The sequence below is a fragment of the Python bivittatus genome, unplaced genomic scaffold (genome assembly GCF_059951505.1).
Source record: "Python bivittatus isolate LINGU-HERP-01145 unplaced genomic scaffold, Pbiv_v1 ctg000410_np1212, whole genome shotgun sequence".
In the NCBI taxonomy this organism is placed as follows: domain Eukaryota; kingdom Metazoa; phylum Chordata; class Lepidosauria; order Squamata; family Pythonidae; genus Python; species Python bivittatus.
Genome location: NW_028277067.1, coordinates 7,521,654 through 7,545,583, shown reverse-complemented (window position 1 = coordinate 7,545,583; position 23,930 = coordinate 7,521,654). Strand labels below are relative to the sequence as shown.

At 40.8% G+C, this 23,930-nt stretch overlaps 2 protein-coding genes across 5 annotated transcripts in view; one reads left to right on the top strand and one right to left on the bottom strand.

Moving 5' to 3' along the window:
- SMARCD2 (SWI/SNF related BAF chromatin remodeling complex subunit D2) overlaps positions 1–6,951 on the bottom strand; it is a 43,833-nt gene extending 36,882 nt beyond the window's left edge. Inside the window, exon 1 of one of the 2 annotated variants that reach the window (XM_007429180.4) lies at positions 6,592–6,951. In XM_007429180.4, the coding sequence (XP_007429242.2) occupies positions 6,592–6,774 (183 nt within the window). In that variant the 5' untranslated portion in view covers positions 6,775–6,951. The remainder of the gene's footprint in view (positions 1–6,591) is intronic. The other variant, XM_088143449.1, reaches the window with a different exon arrangement.
- A 1,121-nt stretch (positions 6,952–8,072) lies between these two features.
- LOC103052915 (uncharacterized) lies at positions 8,073–22,776 on the top strand. 3 transcript variants are annotated; one of them, XM_088143448.1, is made up of 5 exons: positions 8,073–8,714; positions 15,768–15,866; positions 17,013–17,087; positions 18,048–18,287; positions 19,992–22,776. In XM_088143448.1, the coding sequence occupies exons 2-5, from the start codon at positions 15,833–15,835 to the stop codon at positions 21,512–21,514; spliced, it is 1,872 nt and encodes a 623-aa protein (XP_087999574.1). In that variant the 5' UTR covers positions 8,073–8,714; positions 15,768–15,832; the 3' UTR covers positions 21,515–22,776. The 3 variants fall into 3 exon arrangements, with proteins under 3 accessions (XP_087999574.1, XP_087999573.1, XP_087999572.1); XM_088143447.1 differs by lacking the exon at positions 8,073–8,714 and adding an exon at positions 13,707–14,049; XM_088143446.1 differs by lacking the exon at positions 8,073–8,714 and adding an exon at positions 13,707–14,049 and having other exon boundaries at positions 15,765–15,866.
- The last annotated feature ends 1,154 nt before the right edge of the window (positions 22,777–23,930 follow it).

The window sequence follows — 23,930 nt, the reverse complement described above, 5'->3', positions numbered from 1 at the left end:
CCCAGCAGGTTCATCATTGCTAAACCTGCTGCATTTGGCTGCTTCTGTTTCCTGCTTCCTTGCTACAGAATCACCAAGGGAAGTGAAGGGACGTGCAGGGGAACAGCCTCTCATACTGCTGAACATTCAAGCTTCCTTCATCTGCAGAACAAACACTCTTCACATGTGGGATATGTAGCATTCACAGCACATGCATCTTCCAGAGAATAAATACCATGAAAACAATACTACAGAAATTTATTCTGCAATGTCATTAGCATGAAGAAAAGATCTGAAAACATATTAGAACATGGAAATTTTATTACCAAGCTTTTATCTAGTCATATCAACAACAATAGAATTGGATACACAAATATCCCACTCTGTTTTCCAAAATGCAAGACTTCTTTAAATAGTTACATATCCTGAAAACTGTTACATTTTCCTGATAAAAATCTGTATCCTAGGATGCAGGTGAGAACCATTTATAATTGGTTATTTGTCTGCATTCCCAGCATACACACTAGTAGGCTTCCAGATTCTGGGCTTTCTCCAAATTCTCAACTCAGCAGCCACCAGGGCGCTTCAGAAAAGTCCTGAGATAGTACGTACCCTGTTACAATGCTCTGATTTAAGTCCAACACTGAAACAGAGCAAAATCAAACAGAAGAGACCTTGAACCAAAAAAGATCACATCACTTCACTTCTAACAACACACTGTTTCAGAAATCAAATCTATAAGCTCTATGTTTGGGTATCATTTACACTATGGTTTATCAAGATATGAATCAGTTTAAATTTCCATTGGCTGGACATACTTCTCTTTTCCAATAGGACTGCTAATTCAAAAACATCTCCTTCCATTACTTTTAAGTAACCACAGCTTGCCAGGTTATCCAATCAACATACACTGACTTGCTTCATATCTCACATTAAGCTATGATTTGTTTAATCACTGTTTACTAAAAAAAAAATCACATTGTACACACAACATGCTATGCAAAACCAAACAAGCCACTACATTATGGCTTTGTGTATTATGTGAACGAGGCCTATGTTTTAGCTTACCATATTTTACAAAAAGTAGTTCAATGATTTCAGTTAACCCAGCAAGCTGTGATTAGTCAAAGCAGAAGGGGAAGTTTCTGAATTCTTCCAATTTCTAAAGAAAAGGGGGGCGGGGAATGGGGAACTTGAAAAGAGTCTACATTCATTTAAATAATGATAAATAAGCAAGCATGATAAGCATTATTAGCATGTCTGATCACAGACAATCCTGCTGTTAGAAAAAGTGTATTCTCTACATTTTTGCTTGTTATTATGAAATGAATTTTTATAGATCTTAATTTTAGGGCTCTAAGATAATGATACTGTTTTACAAATCTTCCATAATTTGGTACCAATATTATTTTATTTCATTATGTTTTAGTTTGAACTTGTTCAATTGTATGACTCCTGTCTTTTTATATAATCCAAGAATATAAAAGTTCTATTAAATGTTTTTTTTAATCTCACATCATTCTTCATTAAAACATTTCAAATTTTTATCTACTCTTATCTTCTGATACGAAGAGTTGTACATTATTTATTCCTTTTTAAATAATTGTGATTCCTTTTTATTATGGCTGGCAATTTATAAAATTAGGGTTGTGCAGAAATCTGAAGTCCAATCCAAAAGGTGATTTGGAGAGTATATGGCAATGTACTTAGTGTCAGGAACACCTTAAAGTGCTGCGTCTTTTCTCAGGACTGAGTGACTGCCTCCACAGCTACCACACAATCTTGGGAAAAGATTTGTTTGATTTAAAGCATTCACAATGGATGCTATGTGCATGCCCACATGTGCTCTGAACCACATTTATTAGTGCTGTGCAGAGATTGAATCCAGGTCTTTGCACAGCTGTAACAAAATTATTTTTACATTTGGGAGGGAATAAAGATATTAATGTAATTGCTCAGTTACCAAGTAGTTTTCATTTTTGTGTCCATATATTGACATATCTTTGTAAATCTTACAGAATTAACCAAGCTTAAATTGCACCATATAATACATATGAATTTATATCTTTATTCCAATATAAATAAGCATTTTTTCCATAAATTTATTTTTAAATCATCTTCCTTTCCCTAACTTTACCAAGAAAGACAGATGAACCCTATAGGCATTTCCTGTATTCTTTTGCTGCACTTACATTAAGTATGTTCTTTACCAAGAGCATATTGGAATGATTTGGCCTATATTAATGCTGCATTATTTTGTTTTTACAGTTTAAAAAAAAAGTGACTGAAACCAATGTTACAGACATATTTTTGTTTCTTTTTTCCATTCCTTATTTTTCTTTAGATTCAAACTTGCTTTAACCCAAAACCTGTTCATCTTGTGAAGAGTGTCTAGTACACTTCGGAACATCATGCAATTAATACTAATGGCTAAGATACCGTTGTTCTTTAAAAGAATAGGCTTTTAATTAACCATCCTGGAAATCAAACCCTCACTGCTCTGTTGTTTTCTAAAGAGAGATACAGCCTAGTCAGTGTCTTGGTTGAAGTGAAACAAAGACACTACCAGTTACGACAGAAAGATGGTGGGAATTATGGCACTTTCACATGATTAGAAAGATGTAACATTTTCAGTAATCTAAATTTATCTAAATGTAGAAGAGGTGACTTATGCAAACAATGTTTAAACATATGCATGAAAGTAATTTGGTTCTTGACAGGGTTGCACTACCCCAGACAGACCAGGTGCATAATCTGGGGGTCCTCCTAGACTCACAACTCTTGTTCAAAGAGCAGCTGGCAGTCGTGGCTAGGAGGGCCTTTGCGCAACTTCATGTTGTGCGTCAGTTATGCCCCTTCCTGGATCAGGAGGCTCTCTACATGGTCTATCCTTGTATCCTTTTCTGCCATGGCCTCCACTCTGTGGAAAACTTACCACCCAAGATGTGGTGTGTCCTCACTCTCATGGCCTTCAGGAAGAGTGTGAAATCTTGGCTGTGCCAGATGGCCTTGGGGCCTGTTGGGGGCTTGCACCATTGGAATTGGCTCATGGGGGTAATTGATTCTACCCCACTGCCATCTTGAATATTTTAGTCTTTTTATGTATATAGTTTTTTTTATATAGTTTGATTAAATTAATGTGGATATTTATATTTTTAACTGTTTTTGAGGTTTGATTTTAATTGTGAGCCACCCAGAGTCACCCTCTGGGAGAGAGGCATATAAATTTAATAAACAAATGGCAGCATATAAATTTAATAAATAAATATATATGTGGCAGGGCAAATATTAAATTATACTAAAATTCTAATTTGCTAATCCTGACTTCAAATTGAATGTGGTCTTCCTACTTTATAACACTGTCAGTATTTTCAACTTAAACATGTTTTAATGGCTCAGTATGGGCCCAACACTTCAGTTGTTTCCAAAGGCACCTGAGACACGCTCTACCTTGATAGAATCCATGACAGAAGTAAATCTCATAACATATCTCTTTTGAAAGCTCAAAAATATATTTAAACTAAACATTTCTGGAATATTCTAAATATTGGCAAAAGAAAAGGAATCTCCAATAATGCCCCACCAATGGCTTCATGTTTTTAAAAATGTTAAAATGGTATCAACAGATTTGAGATTAAACTTGATTCATCAAAGTTGTATTTAGAGTGTACTGGATTCCCCGAAGAATGTACTTGAAAGGACAGACAACAGATTTTCTTTGTTGAAGGGTGTTCACTGATCCATATGATATGGTCCTGTCATCATATGGTACATTTTTGGAATGGCATTTTAATGTGTAGAATAGATTTATGGGGGGGAAATTAAGGGTTAAAAACATTAATGTCATTTTGAATTATACACTAAAGCTTTTGAATCTGACTGTTTATCAGGAATTATGATTGTATCATACATGGCAGGTGGCTAAAAGAATTATACTGAGAAATTGGAAAAGTGTATTATTCCAGATGTTAAGCAATGGCTTTTGGAAATGTGTAATCCATCCTGGAAAAGGCAGTATTCTCCACTAATCAAAGGATGAAGCAATATGTACTACTTTGGTAGAGATTTTATCATACCTAACAATAATATTTTGTGTATAACGTGTATATTTACAGATATAGATATATAGATATATATTAAAAAATTTTAAAAATTAACTTGCTAAATTTTCTGCAATTTTATTGTGTTTTCTCCCAACAACCAGAAATCTCCTTTTTGACTTTGATTTGGAGAAAGGGAATGAAATTAGCATTGCTCAAGGCCAGGAAGCATATCCACAGTAATAGCAAAGCCCACAATCAGGGGCTCCTATAGGATCTCCTATACCAAGCTCAACTCCTGACCTCCTGGATCATGCTGACTTCACCATAAATTTGATTAAGTTAATGTACTTAACACTATTCTCTTAAATAGTTTTACACAGAATATTATGCTATTTCAACTTGCTATTTCAAGCAACTTGTTTATTTCATACAGCATTTTATTACTTTGCCCACTGCTGATTATATGTGTTACATTTTTTGAGTTGAGACCAACTGATGGAAAAAAGTCATATATAACATAGCAGTGCAATGTTTTGGATTTAAAGGCAAAACTGTTCAGAGTGCACAAGGCACAAAGTAGCACCAACCCAGGTGTCATAGCTGAAGTCATGTGGCATATATTTTTCAAGTTCCTGTGGAAATGCTAAATATGACTATTGATCTGTGTTTAGTTTGGTGGTTCAGAAACTATACAGACTTGATGTACATTAATCCTACTTTTTGAAAATCACATATTTAAACCATGCAGAAAATCTCCCTTTCCAATGTTGGCATAGCTATGACAAAAGAACAGGGGGGTTATTGAGATTTAAAAAAAAAAATTAAAGAAGGTATTCTATGGATATTCTTCAAATCAATATCATTTTTGATGGGTGAATGTATAATACCTCCAATAAATTATGATCCTGAAAAATGTAAGCACTTAACATGTCACAAATCTCTTTGTGGACATTTATTGCACTGCCTTAGGGAGTACACTAACATTGTTTTAAGTCACCAGTAGTCTGTAAGTACTTTTGACATCATTGCAATATTTTCTTTCATTCCTTACATTCAATCTGAAAGTGTAATACTATCTCTCTACTCAAATACTGCTGAAGAGTCAACTCTTCTAATATACAAAGAACTGTATAATCAAGAGCCCCAGAGAATGAGGGGAATTCCTTTCCAGTCAAATCCACAAATCAAAATGTATACACTCAAGTTTCATGGAAAATATTTCAGATCTTTCTTTAAGTAAAATGTTGCTTCCTTTCATATTCTCTTCTTTCCATCTTCTTAAGAAACTAAAAAAATGTCCATGTGGCTCTAGTCAAAGATGCAGTCATGCTGATAGCAAGTGATATAAAAATATATTACATAATGTCTATGTCACTATCTAAAACAATACTTTATAGCAATGAAGTACAATTTGATTCAAGCAAAATTAAAAATAAACATTTAAGTAGCATATTAATTAAAAAGATGATGTTCAAGAGAAATGGAAAACAAAATACTCATTCAGTGATAACATTCAGGCAAGCAAGGACTGAGGGGAAAATTCTTCAAAGGGCCCCTTGGGTAGACATTAATTCTACCTTCAAAAACCAAGGATTTGCTTTCTGATTGCAAAGCCTTTCACCTCTCACAGACCTCCATCACCACAAAATCACTGTAAGGTTGCAACCTAAACATACTTATTAGGATGGAACAGTTACCCTACTAAACACAGTAGAAATTTCTTCTGAATACACGTACACAGTATTGCACAAACAGACCTATAATTTGCAGTGCAAACTCCACCTCCCCTTGCCACAATCTTCACATAGGCCTAAGACAGACCAGATGGCACATGCAAGCCAATATTTCACTGTCTCTCAGTGTTCCCATTAGAACACATCTAATTATTCAGGTCTTAAGGCTTCCTCTGAAAAATGTAAGGAAACATTAAATGTGTAATTAAACTAGTACAAATTATCAACATTTATCAAGATAAAATTAAAAATAAACCAGTATAAACTATACTAGCCTAACTAAAATACTTAATACCTAATATATTAAAAACAGTGGAATAATTTTGTACACTCAGATTTTGGCCATCACAAAATAAGTTGTTTCACCTCTTCGACACTTCAGCAATTTCTAATGAACAACCCAAGGCACCGTAAAGTCTGACGTCTCTGCTTCCCCCAAAGGAAACACTGTTCCTTCATCCCACCTAACATCTGCCGCTTACCCTCACTCACACGTTCCGTTTCTTTAAAACACCCCCTTCTCTGCAAAAATGCCCATAGATACTCCCCAGTAGATACTGACGCCCCTGCTATAGCTCATTTCTTCACGTGCCCCCAAACCCTGACAGCCCTCCATTGTGCCAGCCTCCAGAGCGACCTCTCCCAATCTGACGACCTGCACATATCTTGGACTACAACTCTCATCGTTCCCAGTTCGCGGATGATGGGAGCCGTAGCTCTATAAATTCAGAGGACGCCAGGACGGAGTCGAAGAACCACGTACGTCTTCGGCGCCGCTGCTTCCGCACTTTCCCCGCACTGACAACACATGCACACGTGCGCGCCTCCCCACCTACTTGGAACTGAGCTCCGTGGCCCATGGGCCGATACGGTCCGGCCCCCCCCGGACTGGGTCCTCGCAAAAGTCCGCTTCCCGGTCCTGGAACAGCAGGCGAAGGGACGCCCGCCGCCACCGAGACAGCCGGCGATGGTCCCTCTGGGGGCGGCGGGGTGAGGGGAAACCCGCCGCGTCCGGCCATGGGAGCTGAGGGAGGCTGGTGGCTGATAGCAACGGCTGGAGGTACCTCAAGCGCGTCCGAGAGAAGGAAGCAGCGCTGGCCGACAGACGGAGAGGGCAGCTCAGTACAAGCCGCGGACTCCACCTCTGGGGCCGCCCCCTCAACCGCCTGAGCCCAGCCTGGCCCTGCGGCGGGGAAAGGGGGGGGAGGAGGAGGAGGAGGAGGAGACAAACAAGCGCCTCTCGGGGCGGTGCGACGGCCCAGCGCCGCCGCCGCTCTGAGGCGCCGAAGAACAGCCTCAGGAACGGACATGCGATCTGGTCACGAGGGGCGGCTGCCCGCGCGACTGCTGCCGCCTCGCCCCGAACCGAGCGCGTGAGCTCCTTGCCAGGAGGGTTGCGCTTCAATGTTTTTCTCCTGGGGGCGGGAGGAAGAAGTTTTTTTCTTTCCGTGAAATTGGATGAGAATGGTTGGAAAAAATGTGGAATCAATTTTTGACATAAGGCATCAATACGCGGCGGTATTACACTGCCGCAAGATGCCGGTTCTTGAGCCAGCAAAAGAGTTTGCCAGCGTATTTGTGCCTCAGGGCCCTATTCTGCTTCAGGAACAAGGCCAGCGAGTGTGTCGCCTCTGTGCTTTTCATACTTTTGTTCAGCAAAACGGTTTATTCCCTGAATGGCGTCGGCGCCTATTGAATGTCGCCTGTCGTCATAAACACCAGCAACCGTCGCTTTCATTAATATCCTTGAGATGCGCCTTGGGGATTGCAGGTGTGCTTTGAACAGTGGGTTTCTCCACCTTTCAAAGGGCCTAACTGTCACAGAGGCAGAGACGCTCCGCTCCTGTGACCTGCTTGCTGTTGTCTTTGCAGGAGGAGAAAGAAGCAGGAGACAGCTTTTCTGATGCACCAAGCAGGAGCTCAAGAGGGAGCCATCAGTAATGAGGGAGCTTCATACTCTGCTAATACTGCCGGGTTAGCAGTGCTAATGACAAGTGACTGTGACCAGCAGCACCCCAAAGTACCCTGTGGGGAGCAGCAAAATTGAGTTGGAGTAGACAGAATGGCACCACCTTTCAGCACTTAAAATATAGCCACATAAAACCCCTTTTCAGCAGAAGCAGCAGAAAAACTGATGGTCTCTTTAGAGACAAAATCAGCAGCACACAGCTGGCAGAACCCAGATCTTTTTTCAGATTTAAATTGGCTTTCCCTCTCTCCCTATCCTCATCCTCCTTGAAAAGATTGCTAAAGCTAAGTATTTTTTTTTTTTTTATCTGCGTTCAGTTGTTACCGACTCTGCAGTGACTGCTTGGACGAGTCCTTGCAGTTTTCAAGGCAAGGTGTTTTGGAAATGGTTTGCCAGTGCCTCCTTCCTAGAGCAGAGCCCAGCTGTATATTGTTATTTTATTAAACTTGTATGCCTCGTGATTTCCAGTGACTCTGGGTGGCTCACAACAATCAACACAAGGGAATTACAATAAAGCCAATTTTTAAAAAGAATATAAGAAACTCACATAACCCTGGACAATTGCTTCAGAAGCCACCCATCAGCACAGATTGATGCCTCTGCAGTGGACTGGGCTATTTCAGATATGTGGGCAGGACCAGGGTTTTCAGCTTTCTGCCCTCTGCTCCCTTTTGAGTGTTTTTCTTTTTTCTTTAAATAACTTTGCTTTCAGATTAGAGGTGTGGAATATTCAGATGCACAGTGGGAAAAGCAGTTTGGATCCAGCGTGGGTGGATTTTTAAAGAAACCACAACCTTCTCCTGGGCTTGCATGGCTACCTCCTTAATACTTCCTTAACTCAAAAACATATTTTCCTGCCATGGTGCAAGCCCGAGGAAAGATGCAGCTTCTTTAAGGAATTGCTGACAGGTAGAGCAAGCACACTCACTCCAGATCTGAAACACTTTTCCCACCAGGGGTGTCTGCAGAGAAGTCAACTATGTCAGAATGGTAGGTGCAACTGGACAATTGAATCCCTGTCACTTTTTAATGCGTATCTCACATATTGCACACACATAAGGAGCAGGGCTTCAAGCGTGTGATCATGCCCATTATTTTGATGTCATTGACTGCCCCTGTAAATGCCCCACTTTGGTTCTGAATACCCTCTATTTCCGATGCATACTGGGGGTGCTCTTACAGCTATCAGTCAGTAGAGCTACAAGTGACCTATTTGTCCAGAAGTATCTGTTAATAGGTTTGGTTGACATCCTAACTGTGCCCTTTCCTAGAACAGTGATAGCCTAGCGATTGTTCATATAGCGATTACCTAACTGTAATGTATTTTGTATAGGGATACCCTTCTACTTGGTCTGGAAACTGCAGGTGTGGCTACGTGAGGCAGTTCAGGTTACTGAGCAGAGCACCTAATCTTGTATATGTTCTGCCTCTGAGCAACGGTACTACCTCCCAGTTAGCTATCAAGCCAGGTTCATGGTTATGCTTAGGACTTTTTTTTTTTTTTTTGGTGCTTTCAAGTCAGTGTTGACTCCTGGCGACTGCCTGACTAGTCCCTGCAGTTTTCTTGGCAAGATTTCAGAAGTGGTTTGCCATTGCTTGCTTGCTAGGACTGAGAGAGTGTGACTGGCCCAGGGTTACCCAGCTGGCTTTGTGCCTAAGGCAGGACTAGAACTCACAGTCTCTTGGTTTCTAGTCTGATGCCTTAACCACTACACCAAACTGGCTCTCGCTTAGGACATATAATGCTCTAAACAATTGGAGCTAAGTTACCTGTGAGACTGCCTTTGCCATTATACAGTAGACCTGGTCAATCGCTTGAGATCAGTAGAAGAGGCCTTGCTCCATGCGCTAAGAATAGCACAGTGCCATCTGGCGGTTACTGATAGATAGGCCTGCTCTGTGGTAAGGTCAGAACTCTACCATCGCTCTTCTCCCTGCCGTTTTTCTTCATTCTGCCTGAAAGTTGAATGAATGGATAATTTGTTTTTATTTTCCTTTTCCCTTGCCTTTTTAATGAGCATGCTTTTACATTTTTTAACTTATGATGATGATGATGTACAGGAAGTGGTGTAAAAATTTAAAATAATAAATTAATTTATTAAATTTATTGAAATCCTAAACCTATTCTTTATCCTAATGAACAACAAATAAAATAAACAAGTGTATAATCAAAAATTGTCCTAAAGTGTACAGTAAAAATAATAAGTGTTATCATAAAAAGACCAAGAACAGCAAATCCAGTATAGGCAAATATATCAGCCAATTGAAATGCCTGGATGAACATATGCTGAAAAAAACTCTTAGGATCAGCAGCAGTACATCATAATTAGGAGAAGGATGCAAAATGCAGAACTGGAATGCTACAATCAAACAGGTTTCTCCCTTGTTGCCACATAATGTTCTTAAGATACTTAAAAGAAGAGTCACCTGCAGTACTTTTAAACCATGAGTAGGCTGATACTGGTATATATGTTCCATCACAGTATTAAGCTTTTATCTATATCTGTAGTGCAGGGTTTCTCAACCTTGGCAATTTTAAGATGTGTGGACTTCAACTCCCAGAATTCCCCCAGCCAGAATGGGAGTTGAAGTCCACACATCTTAAAATTGTCAAGGTTGAGAAACCCTGCTGTAGTGGTTCAGTAATAGGGCTGTGCAGTGCTTTGGATTCAATTCCCCAAAAGTGTGTTGGGATGGGTAGGATTGCCAAAGTGGTGCCCGGCTGCAACTCTTTAAAAGGGCCGTGTCCTTTCCTGAGAAATCCAGGAGCAGCAGTGTGACCTTGGGAAAAGGTGGGACTGCTTTAAGGAGTTGTAGGAAAATGTTGTATCTGCATCTCCACGTGCTCTGAAGCATCTTTTGGGAATCGAAAGCGCCACACAACTGTATTTAGTAAGAAGTGGAAGGCTCTCATACCAGAGATGTCTAAAGGAAACGTGAATCCTAGCTAGAAGACTGTATTTTTGGAAACATTGTTGCCATTCATTATATTTTATATATCCACAAACAGTACCAAATCTGAGAGATTTAATAGCATCTTTATTATATGTTGCTTTGGGTATGTAACACATTTGATATCCCATTTATTATTCTCCCTGAATTGGACTTCTTTTTATACAAGATAATTTCTACAAATTATTTTATGTTTGAGTGATTTTCTTGTACTTCAGTGATTTTTCCCTTCTTTGTTACCCTGTATTATAATAAATAATCTTCCTGAATGTATTACAGGAATTTTTACAGATTACAGCAATTTTTACAGATTGAAAGCTATGCTATGATGGAAACATTCCATCCAATACAATTTCCTTTTAATATAAATACAAGGGGTATATGCAGAGGGAAATTGAAAAGAAGAAATTACTAACACCCCTGCCCCCCAAAGATACCATGAAACACATCAGGACACAAATGCATAAGGATAGGGTTTGTGTCATGACATCAATCACTCTGTGCTTGTTATTGTGATGCAATCTCATTTTGTTGCAGACATCTATGAAAAGATCCCAGGTTTAATCCTTGGCATTCCTGGGAAAGCTGGCTGGCTGGGACACCAGAGCATTGTCAGGCCTTTGCCTTTTCTAAACTGACATGATTTCAATCACATTGAGATGCAAAGTGCAACTACCTTCATGGCTGAAAAATTAGCTGCTAAAAAAGAATGGCTGCATTTCCCCATGCTAACCCATAAACCAGGGTTAATAAATCACAGTGGTTATGTTTCTACAACATGCTAAGCTAAAACATATCACACTACAGTGATAGTTATGACTCATGGTTTAACATGGGTAAATACAACCAACCTCTTAGCATACCAAAGAGGCCTTTCACAAACCTTGAATACCAAGATTTAAAATTTATAGTTTAAAAACTAATCCCATGGTGCTTGCAAGTGTGTGGAAATGCAATCACCTAGCACACCTGATCACAGGATTAAGCCTATTCAACTTTGTTTTACAATTACTTACATATGGGCCTTTGGCACTGCTGCCTCACATGCAAAGGTTCCCACACTAGTATCTCTGCTACCTAGCCAAGCCAGTTTTCTCCTGCTGATCTACCCAAAATCTCAGATTGCAAGACTTCTGTGCTGTGATCTGAGATTCAGTACTGGAGGTTCTTGAAACTTGGGACAAGTTGCTTTTGCTTGCTGGAAACTTCTCCCATTCTTTTCTGACACTTTTCCTTCCCCTCTCCTTGCAGTTGACAAACTGCTTTAATGTCTTGGTGCCTTGCATTGGGCTTGGGAATAGCCAGTCAACCAGCAGTGGTGCTTTTTATTTGGCTTCACAGCAAAAACAAGGACAGTGAAGCAAGTATAGGGAGGAGAGTAAGGGGTGCCAACACCAAGTCTGTTTTGATGCTCCCCAGTTGGCCGGTTGGAGGGAATACTGATTGGCTTTGGTCTGTTGAGTGCTTGTAAGAGTTGTGGTATGGACAATTGTGGACATTGTGAAATTGGATCTGGTGGATTGGGGAGTGATGTTGGTGAAAGTTCTGCTTTCAGTATTACTACTCTCCACTTTATGGAAAACTATGGTGATTGACAACTTTATATATTCACAAGGTATTGATGATTGCCTCCTGATGCTTGTCTCCCAATTGATCAGTTAACAGGTGGCAATAATGATACTGTTAAAGTAGATTATTTATATGTGTGCATGCACACATAATGTCCATAGTCTTACTCTGCATGAACATAGGGGTCTGGAATAAGCCACAGTGATGTTACGAACTCAGTGGTGTTGCGATGCACGTGTAGTCACTCACCCCTTTTTCGGATGCCCATATGCATGGTAAGTTTTTTTTTCAAAGCTTTCCTATACTATGGAATCACAAATCCATATACATTTTTTTCTCTTAACTTATATTTCTTCAAGTATTCTTGTATAATAAGGAAGGGGTTTTTTTTATAAGTGTTGTTTTATGTGTTTCACACTCAGCTCAAAGTTGGTTTAATCAGATGGTTTTATCTGACCTCAGTTAATTGAAAAAGGAAAAATAATGAGATGTAGCATGTCTTAAGATCTAAATAGTAGATATGATTGTTAATCATTCAGTATTTTGATTTTCTATTCCTAACCTTCTTGGCATTGAGCCATGAAAGAGTCCATGAAGTTCTACAGCAGTTGAAACTAATGGATGTGAGTGAAAGGGAATATAAGAGTCTACGATATCATCCCCGTACAGTTATCCAATTGTACTACAAACAATAATTTCATACTGTTCATACAAAAATAATTGCATGCTGTTTGTGATAAACTGAAGTTATTTGTTGGGCTCATGGCCAACAATGATACTGAATGACATTATCACACAAACAACATAGGCAATTATGTTGTGATGTCTGATGTAAGTAAATAAGTCACATCATTTGTGTGATGATGGCAAGATGCACCTGTCATCCTCCCATTTCATACATTTTGCTAATCTGAAATGTTATTTGTTTGGTTTTGCCTTAGCATATTGAATGGGTTTAATTGTTGTGATTTGGAAACCAGGAACACACAGCTTTTCTGGGCCAAGGCTGTACATGCACTGTATTGTGGGAGTCACATTCCAGAATATGGTGCATGAGGCTGGGAAAACAACAAAATCTAAACTGTATTTCATCTGACTTACAACTAATTAACATTAAATATAATTAATGTAATTTCTTTCCAGTCATCTTTTTAATAATTTCCCTTGACTGTTAGTTCTTTCCACAGCTCATCTTTGCCACTGTCAAATTTATCTTAAGCAACATATAAGACACAAGCATGTTAGATTCCTAAAATGCACTTTAGAAATATACATGAATAAGAGATTTCTACATTGTTCCTGCTCTCCTGAGCCTCTTTCTCAATTACACTATATGAAGGAAAATTCTTCCAGAGGAGAAGAATCTGTACCTCTGCAGAGGTTGCTGAACCACAACTCCCAGCATTCCTTACCATATGCCAGGCTGGCTGGGACTGTTGGAAGTTATAGTCTGCAACATCAGGAATATCATGGGTTTCTTCCCTCCCTTTAGCCCTGTAGTTTTCAGAAGTACAGAAACTGGAAGAAGAGAGAGGGAGCCTAGCCTCTTAGAGAAGAAAGAGATCTATCAACCACAAGAGGGCCCTGCTTTGAGGCCAACCACGGGAAAGGAGGTCTTCTCTTTTTCTCTTTCATTCTTTTCTCCTGCCAGGATGTGGAATTGAGCTTCCTGGATTTTGCAGCTGGTTTCCCTAAGCCCCCCTCTTTTATCCTAGCTCCCTGCAAGGGAGAGAGGGGGGCTTTCTAATCGTCCATCACCATTCCCATGCAGGCGCCAGACGCTGTAGTCTGTGCCTAACTGCAGGTAAACGTTCTGAAACAATGTGGGGGGTGAGAGAGATGCCTACAACAATCCGGCCTCTTCTGTCCCTTCCTATCCTGGCTGCCTCCCCCTCCCAGCGCAAGGTCCGATGCTCAAGGAGGAAACAATGGAGGCTGTGTGGGACGTAGATGGACTTGGGATGAGGGTAGGATTGCAGTGCAGTCCTGCCCTGTTTTTTTGCCTGGACTTTCAGAACTGCATGCAGACCTTGGGCTGGGACTGCCCAGAGGAAGGGGCAATACTGCAATAAAATGTGAGAATGGGTTACTTTGATGGAGGAAGGGGAAAAGGAGGAGGGTCCAGCGTCAATTGCTTTTGTAACCTTTTCATCTACCTGAGCCCACCTTCTTCACAGATATATACTGTATCCGCTCCCACATGTCAACCTCCACATAATTTCTGTCTCCTTCCTGTGCCAAAGCGTTGTGAGCCGCCCAGGGTTATGCTGCATAAGATGGGCAGCTATAAAAATCTTTTAAATAAATAAGTAACTTAAAGAGTTCTTGGTGCCACCTGTGATGTGCCTATCCATGGTGTATGTGTTTTATCCCATATTGTGGAGTAGTTTGTTTCCATAGGATCATAATGTATCCTGAAGCTTCACAGATGCATTTGGGAGATGTTTATTATGGGTATTTGAAGTGAACTCCTTGTATATTTGAAAAAGCGGGTTCTAATCTATGAAAGCTGTATGGCATGCCATCTCTTATTTCTTCGTAAATGCCTAGAGTTTTTCTCCACCAGAAAGTTAAATTTTAGCTGTTAAGATGTAACGAATGATACAAATATCATTAGGAATAAGAACATATTTTTAGTACAGAGGGATTAAGGACTGTTTGTCTAATTAAGAAACAAGCCCAGGTTTGCCACTATATATACTGTACCTCTAAGGAGAAGCTGCAGTCCGTCCCAGATCTGGCACTGTCATACTTGTGTGATATGATCATTTTTAAATATGTTTGTCACATCCACAATTTACATTAAAAATGTATTTTTAAAAGTATATATACTAAAAGTATACATATATATGCTGCTATACACATGTTTCGGGCAAGCAACTTATTTCCTATAGTTTGTATTCAACTGTGTTGCTCTTTCCTTTTGTTTTTCTAAGAACTGGGATCTGCAGTTCTCAGAGGGCAGAAAAAGCATTCCCCAGGTTACTGCCTTCAAAATGTATTTAGATTGCAGCTCCAATTAATCCACTGGCTAAGAGGGTTTTATATATTCCAGCACAGGTGAAGGACACCAGGTTCAAGATGGCTGTTTTAAACCTAGTATGGTTGGGAGGAAACCCTGATTTGTGCAACGTGTGAAAACAGCATCATGGTAGAATATGTAATACGTGGGCCTGCATATCTAAGAGCATGGGTGTGCATCTGTTCTCTCTCTTTCCCATACAAACACCCACACATGTACATAGTTCATCCTTTCCATTTCTCAGGGACTAGAAGTCCGTAATGAGAGAATATAATCTTCAATCTTATGCAAAGCCCAAGCCAGTTCCTCTTCCTTAAATGTCCTCAAGCAGTCCCCAAGTGTGATACAATTTGCCCCCAAGCAATATTTTCTCTTAATGTCCTGCTTTTTGCTTCCCACACTTCCCATGTAACCATGACTATATAGATCTGATTGCCAGGATGTCCTGTGACAAACAGATTTTGCAACTGTTTTTTATTTGATTTAAATGCTCTCAGCAGCCTCTTGAAAGAGAGGGAGAGACGTCTTCAAGAACTTTAGAAAGGAAGTTCTTCTGTGGACCAACATGCAGGAGAGCTACGAAACAGTGATCTCATTGGGTAAGGGATCCCATTTCTTCAAATTTCAGTGCTAGACTGGAACTTTACTCTCAGCTGCCTGTTCTTATAGCAAGCAGGGAAAGTATTAATATCATTTCAGTTATAAGTAAAATTGAAGCCAAGTAAAACCTATTCAGGAAAGATTTCAGAGAATACATAGTTAAATCTTTATTGAAAACTTGCAGTAATGGGTCTGATGGATCCACGTAGCAATATGACTGATAAGTGTTATCTCTTGTAATAGCCAATAGAAAGGCAAGTAAAAATTTGTGTAAAGGTACCAAATTCAAGCCAAATTCCAGGCCTGCCACTTCATGCATGTGCCTGAGGCTTTTAGCGCAATAGCATATTCTTTAAATTCCAGACTAGTCAGTTTCTCAGTATGATTGAGGCAGGATTGTACTGAGTAAGATGGAGGAATTGTTCTTCTTAAACAATCACATTTACAAGCTACTAAAGCAAAATAAATAAAGCACTTGAATGGAGAGTTCAAAATGTGCTGCTGTCAGGAATCACTTTCTGTGTCTGGATATCTATGGAAGAATCCTGCATGTGGCATCCTGTGGGGTTAACATAGACCAGTTTCTCTGTGGAATAGACCTCATGGACACTGTACTCAAGAAAAGCATAAATTCAAACTTCCCAACAGCTGCTTGTTGCAGGGGAGAAGATAACTAGTATAGGGCAAAAAAGATAATAGGTGCAAAGCGTTGATTCTTCTGGAGCTGCATTTCCAGCACTAACTTTCAGAGAATGCTAATTGTTCTTACTGAGGAAATCCAAATACAGTAAGCTGTCAGTACACTTCAGATGTTCTCAGAACACAGTTTTAAGCCTGCTCAGCAAAATACAAAATACTGAACATCTTGAAACTCTCCAAAAGTCATTTCTCTACATACACATACACACACAAACACACGAAACAAACATTTAATGGTCTTTGCCTAGTTTAGTCTCATCCAACCTTCCCTGACCTGATGCCATCTAGATGCCTTCAACTTCAACTTCCAGAATCCTTAGCCATCTACCAGAGTAGTTGAAGTTACCATATTTTGAGAGTACAATGATGAAGAAAAAGGCTGATTTTTTTCTTTTGTCAAAATCCAGTTTGGCGTTATTAATGTGTTTTCTGCTTTCTTTTTTTAGCAGAAGAAATCGCCATAAGTTGGCCCCGGATAACTGCCTTTACAGAGACTCGAGGACGCCGAGGTTTGGCTCCTGGTAAGATCTTTATGAAAAGCCATGGGTGATTTTTGCTGAGTGGATCCTAAATAGTTCCCCACCTCCGGATTATGGGGATAGATAACCTGTGACTGCAGGGCCACATATAACACCCCAAAAGCCTTGCATAGAATCCTTCCATAAGTTATTGCAACATTACATATGTTAATGTGACAGAAGGGAAAAATTATTAAATAAATTGGGGTAATCATTCATGTAATGTAAGCAGGTTTATGACTGAAATAAATATGTGATTTCATTTTATATTAAATGTAAAATTCCTTTTAAAAATTGCTCTAGGCTCTTGATATATGGATCCCATCAATAAAGAATTAGGGTTAGCATTAAAGATAGATTATAGACCTAGAGTCACCGATATTCTCCATTTGTTAAGGACTGTGATCTGGATCATCCTGTATCATTGGCTATGCTGGTTAAGGCTGATGGGAGCTGCAATTCAGCAATTGGAAGTAATCAAATTGAGAACAGAAAGAAGGGGGATAGCCTTCCTCAAGAGCAGGTTATCCGGGCTGAAAGAAATAGCATATTTTGGAGCTTTAGGACAACCAGTGACAAGGGGTTGGGTAAATGGAACTTCCTGATTCCAGGAACTAGGATGATTCTGATCTGTGATACTAGATTTCCAGCAACATACAAGCTGCTTTTGAATCAACATCCTTGCTGCTGTAGCTAGTGACAAATCAGGTTTCTGATTTGAATCTTGCTCTGCTTGATACAAGTATATTATACAACATCATTTTTTTATCCTTATTTTCCTGGAAGCTGGAAAAAATACAGCCTAGATCAAAGTAGTACACCCATCTCTTTCCTTTCTTCCCCTCCCTCCCTCCCTTCTGTTTGCTTGCTTTAAATGCATCCATTTTCTCTGTGGTACTCCGGTCTCCCTTTCTGCAGGATTTCTATAGAAAAGTTGTATGGTTTTTTTCTTTCTCTTTATAGGCTTAGAAATGGAACCTGAGCAAGGGCAGCTAGCTCCTTTGCAGGGCCAAGCAGCAGCAACTACAGACGGGTCAAGTGAGGAAGGGATCCTTCCAGACTTCCGGAGGCAACTTGGGGTAATTCTGCAAACTATAGGCAAGGCTCAAGTAGAGAAGATGCTCAGGGAGCTGGTGAAGGAGCAGGAGCAGCAGGGGAGAGTCAGGCGGCGCAAAAGAGTGAGCAGGAGCCCCCGACATGGAGGTAGGTCTTTTGTTGGAGAATGGCTTTCAGGGAAAAAGCCACCGCAAGAAGGATCTGATGTTCCCCCATTTAAATTGGCAGCGGTGGTGCTATCACTACCATGCCTCCTGCAGTCCTTTGAGGACAAATGTATATGGATATATATCCATCCAACCCTTGGATAAAAATATTGCCTCCCCTGACTTAAACATTAACTTTTTAAAAAGAATTCTGCAGTCCCAAAAGTGACTGATTATTTTACATTGTAATGTCACTGTTGTCTGATTATGTCATTTGCATGTTGTGTTTTCTCTGAGAGGATCTCTCCTAACTGAATCTCTACAGTAACAAAACTGGCATTGACTGGGGGAGGGGGTAAAGAGAGAGATGCCCCCATCCACACCTGTACCCACACTCTTAGGATATATGTACTACTTATAATGGCCAGGGGGAGGATAGAGAGAGAGGGAGATGCACGCACACACACACACACACACACACACACACACACACAGAGCCATAGGATGTATGTACTACTTGTGATGTTGGTGATTTCAGAGTGATTTTGTTTTTCATTAAGTTATGTATTGTATAAATTATTGTATTCTGCTTTTGTAAACCACTTAGGATTTTCTTACAATAAAAGCACTTGTAACAAACAAACAAACAAACTCATTCCTGTGGGGCAGGCTGATCTGAGAGAAATAGCTAACCTAAAATCACTCAGTGAACCATATGGTCAAGTGGGGACACAACTTCCAAGTCCATAACCACACACAGGACTATTTATCTATGATTCAGAGTTATTTCTCAATACTACCAAATCATCTTGGCTCCCGTGGTTTAGAGTTCCTTATCCCCACCCCCCAGCTATCTTTCTTCCTATTAATAGCAAAAAAGGAAAAAGTCCATTGCTGATACGTGCATTGCATTCTTTTCCTTTTTATCTTTTCTTCATAGATTCCTTCCTTCAGCTTACCTTCTGTTCCTTGCCTCCTCAATCCCTTTTCTTTTGAGTAATGTAAAATGACTGAGTATATTTAGATTTACTGAATCTTTATAGTCTAAAGATAGCCGTACCTTGAGGCAGAGTTTACTTCCCCCCCCCCAATTCAGGGCATAAAGAGTCCTAATAATAATTCAGAATAAACAGTGTAATTGTCTGTTTCTGTGGTATGGTAAAGAAGAAGGATGGAGAAATAGTATAAATAAAGTATCATGAAGATATTATAGCATATATTTAGAAATACTCTGTTGATTGGGCTTGGGACTAGTGAGGAATTCAGACTGCTGAACAAAGACTGCAGTTAAGAAGCCTGATTTTTTATTTAAAAATCTTCACCAATAAACTGAATCTGTTATTCTCAAGAAACTATCTTATATCAGGTAGGCCACATATAGATTCATTAATGTTTGACTGCAAATTTCTGGGCTCTGAACTGAAGGTCTTTGCTGCCTGGGTTATTTTCATAGAAGTCTGAGGGACTGAATCTGAACCTTCTGTAATCTGATACATCAAAATGACAGCAGTATTCTATCAATATGGAAGATGGGTGGGGAACTGTGATGCTCCACGTGTTGCTGAATCTCCGTTCTAGTCAGTTGCAGCCATTGGCCATTGGTTGGGTTAATGAGAACTGATTTCTACCAGTATTTTGAAGGCCACATGTTCCCATCCATGTTTATTCTCCAAGATGCTGAACTATAACCACATTTCTGTTTCAGCAGGTGATGAAACAGTGGGACAAAATAACTTGGAGACTTCACAGGAACTTCAGGCTGGAACAGTGGAAGGACCAGCTATGCCATCCAGAAAGCCACCTGAGAATGAAGTACAAGTGTCCTTCAAATGTCCAGGATTGGCAGGACAAAAACAACCCAAGATGATTCGTGGGGATATCAGAGGGTGTAAGAATAATCTTGTCCAGCAAAGTCCTCTAGGAACAAGATGGGGAGCAGGTCTTGAGCCTAGAGAAAGCATTAGCTGCAGTCCATTCTCAAACATGAGCCATGACTCCCAGGAAGCTGGGAGAATATGGCCACCTTTTGGTGAAAGAGCCCAGTTCTTAGGGTGGCAGAAACCACGCTACACACAGAGACGTCAGCGCTTACCTGCAGGGGAGAAGCCCCACCGCTGTGGGCCATGCAGGAGAACTGTTGTGATCCCACCATTAAGACCTAACTCCCCTCACAATTCTGCATTGATTCCTTTCTTGAACTCTGCCTCTGAATCTTCCTCTACTTTGTCTCTGAACTCTGTAGGGCCACTGAATACCCAGGCTGTTTCAGGTAGCCCAGCTTCTGCCCAGTCTCGAAAACCCCATGCCTGTGAGGAATGTGGCAAACGATTCCGAATCCTAGCAAACTTGGAACGACATCAGCAACGCCATGCAGCAGAAAAACCGCACCAGTGCCGGGACTGTGGGCGCCGTTTCCGCTGGGGTTGCCACCTGGAACGCCATAGGCGGTCACGCCGCTGTGTGGAGTGTGGCGGAGGCCTTGCAACACCACCTCCACCCCCATCCCCACCTCCAGAACCTGACCGGCCCTATTCCTGTGGGGAGTGCGGGAGACGGTTTACACAGCGTTCAGCGCTCAGCAAGCATCGGCGTCTGCACTCAGGGGAGCGTCCCTATGGCTGTGGAGAGTGTGGGAAACGCTTCCTGCAGCGCTCCGATCTCACTATTCACGTGCGCTCACATTCTGGGGAGCAGCCTTATGTCTGTACAGAGTGCGGACGGCGCTTCAGTGTCAGTTCGAACCTAAGCAAGCACAGGCGTATGCATCGTGGGGAGCGCCCTCACGCTTGTTCCGTCTGTTCTAAACGCTTCCTGCAGCGCTCAGAGCTTCTCATCCACCAGCGTGCTCACACCGGGGAGCGCCCCTACCCCTGCACAGCCTGTGGAAAGCGCTTTGCTCGCCGGGCTCATCTCAAACGCCACCAGCGCACCCATGGGGGTGTGCCTGCCACAACTACTGCATCTCGGCACCAGAATGCTCATCTTTTGACTGCTCCTGCAGCAGATGCTGTGTCCCTCTTTGGACATCAACAGCATGAACATGGGGGGGTGACTGATCCCCTGGAATCACATCCCCAAGCTAATACTCTTGCCACAGGGCCAAGCCCACCTGCAGCTGGGCCTACTGCTTTCTCAGCAGCTCATAATTCTGTGAATGCTGCTTCACCGGGTCTGTCCTGGGCTGTGTCCTCTTCAGGACGCCTTCCTTTCTGCTCTAGCTCTCTCTGATGATGTGGTAGGTTTCCTGCACGGTTTGGGGTAAGTGAAGTGGGGGACCGACCAAGCTCTGATTAGCCCATGAAAAGGGCATATGTATTAGCACCCCACCCTTATCTGTTTGGAGGCTTGGCAGGTTTTTTCCTAAGGCCTCTTTAGAAGTTCTTTGCAAGGCCTTTTGTTACGAGAGAGGCATGGAGTAGATGAAATATACAAAGCCCTTCATGATCATCTGCTACATTCCCTGAATTGTTGATTTATCTTGGTAATACCAGTAGCTTGTCAAGTTGGGCATAGCTGTCCTTTCCAAAGTTAACTGCAACTCACTGATGCAAGTAATTATGTCTTGCAAACCACAGTTACAATAACAGGCATTTGTTTCAGATTCACAGACGTAGTTCTTTTTTCTCTTGACACGATCCACTACATGAGCCTCTTCCTCCCTCTTCCCTATTTTTGTAAACTTAATCAGACCCCCAACACTACCCCTGGCCAACAATCTCATTTTGATCAGACAGCCCTAGTTTCTTTTGATGGGAAACGAAGTCCAACTAGGTTTCTTTGAAGGGCTTTGAACTCATCACCTGAAGACAAAATGACATACTTGCTGTTGAGTCTATATGTTGGCACACACATATTGTAGCAGTCAGCCTACAATTGATTGAGTTAGATGTGGCTTTTAGGAGTCAAAGTGTTCTATGCTTCTGTAACTGAAGAAGATGATCATGCCCAAGCATTGGATGATCCAAAACTATCATGAAAGAACAAGCTGGAAAGAAGGAGTGCCTCTGATTCTTCAGAGCAGTTCAGAATCAGAAAATGGTGTGTTGGGATTTGGACCTCACTGCTGCTTGGGGAATTTGGGACAAGATGGCCCATGCCTTCAAAAGTGGAATTAGTGCTCCTTCACCATCAGCTACTGAGAAAGAAGAGTGACAAGAGGAGAAAAATCAGGGAGTGCCTCTTGTTGAGAATTCTAAACTGGAACATTTTAGAGTGGGAAGAGTCTGCTTGCTACATCTACTGGTGTTTCAGACAGCTTTGAAGAGCGTGATGAAGCTGCTGCTGTGTAAAGATCACAATCTTTTGATACACACTACTGTGAAACGCAGTTCCCAGCTGTATAATAGTTTACCAAGTCAGTGTTATATCTCCAGCTTGTACATTCTTGATATATTTGGGGCTGGTATTTTGTTTCTAGGGATGAAATCACAAAGTTGGGCCTGGGTTCCAGGTTAGGGAAGCAGTTAATATCTGATTTAGGACTAATACAGTAGAACTTTGTTTTATCAATTTTTTTTTCCGTGTAGTTTCTTTTCAACAGCATACAGTAGTTGAATCCCAGAATGTACACAAAAATGAACCAAATAGAATATTTTGCAACACGGTTCCCCCAGGAGCTATTTTGCACCTTTCACATTGTAACATGCATTTTATGCAAATATTTTGGGTTGAGGTCAGTGCCTCACAACCAGGGTTTGCTAGTTTCTAAACCAGTTTCTCCATTTGATAACTCTGAATGTCAGGAAGCTCGTGACAATATGAAACGTATGCAATTTTGGGTCATACTACCCATTACATCTTTCCAGTGCAGATCAACAGTCTTTTTCAGGCCTACATGTTGTTTTAAAACATGCATGGGGAAATACAATGTTGGAATGTTCAGACAGACAGTTGGGATGTCTGTCATAAGGAATTGGATTCCATTGCCTGGATAGTGGGTTAATCTGATTTAGCAACAGCTATTTTGATAAGCTTAAACTTTTGTGAAGATGAGTGATTGAGGGAATTGTTCTGGAGGCCACTGCTGCTTTATTAGTTTTTGAATGGCCAGAAGATGGCTGCTGATTAGCTAGCTAGCATTACAGAAGGCCTAGGGAGGGAATACCATTCAGATATCGATAGATCAGAAGGAGGGAATCATTAATAACTGTTTGGATCTGTGTGTGTTTTAAACCACTGCCAATGGGTCATTCTACCAGTGGATATTTCTTTTCCTGGATATTTTTCAAACATATAAGAGTATGTTTTATAGGTATTACCTGTTGCAAGGCTATTGGCTCAGAAGTGTTCCCCGAAAGGCTTTTCTGTTCAGCTGGACAGTACTTGAGCTTGATAAGTCATTTAAATGTTCCAGGTTTACATACCTTTGTCATCTCCAAACTACATGTGACCGAACAGCCATGTGCTTGGACCCCCACCCTCAGAGCCCCTCCCCTTTCTTTCTTTTTGCAGTAGGCAGATCACAAAAATTGGTGGCTTAATAATCTTTGACTTAGTAAATTAAAATTTAGACCAGTCTGCTTTAATCTTAAGAGCTAGATAATATGGAACAAATATTGATTCCAGCTTCAAAATAACATATAATAGGAAGTTTTTGGAATTCCTGTGTTTGTAGTTCACTTATCTACTTGGGCTAGCATCTTCT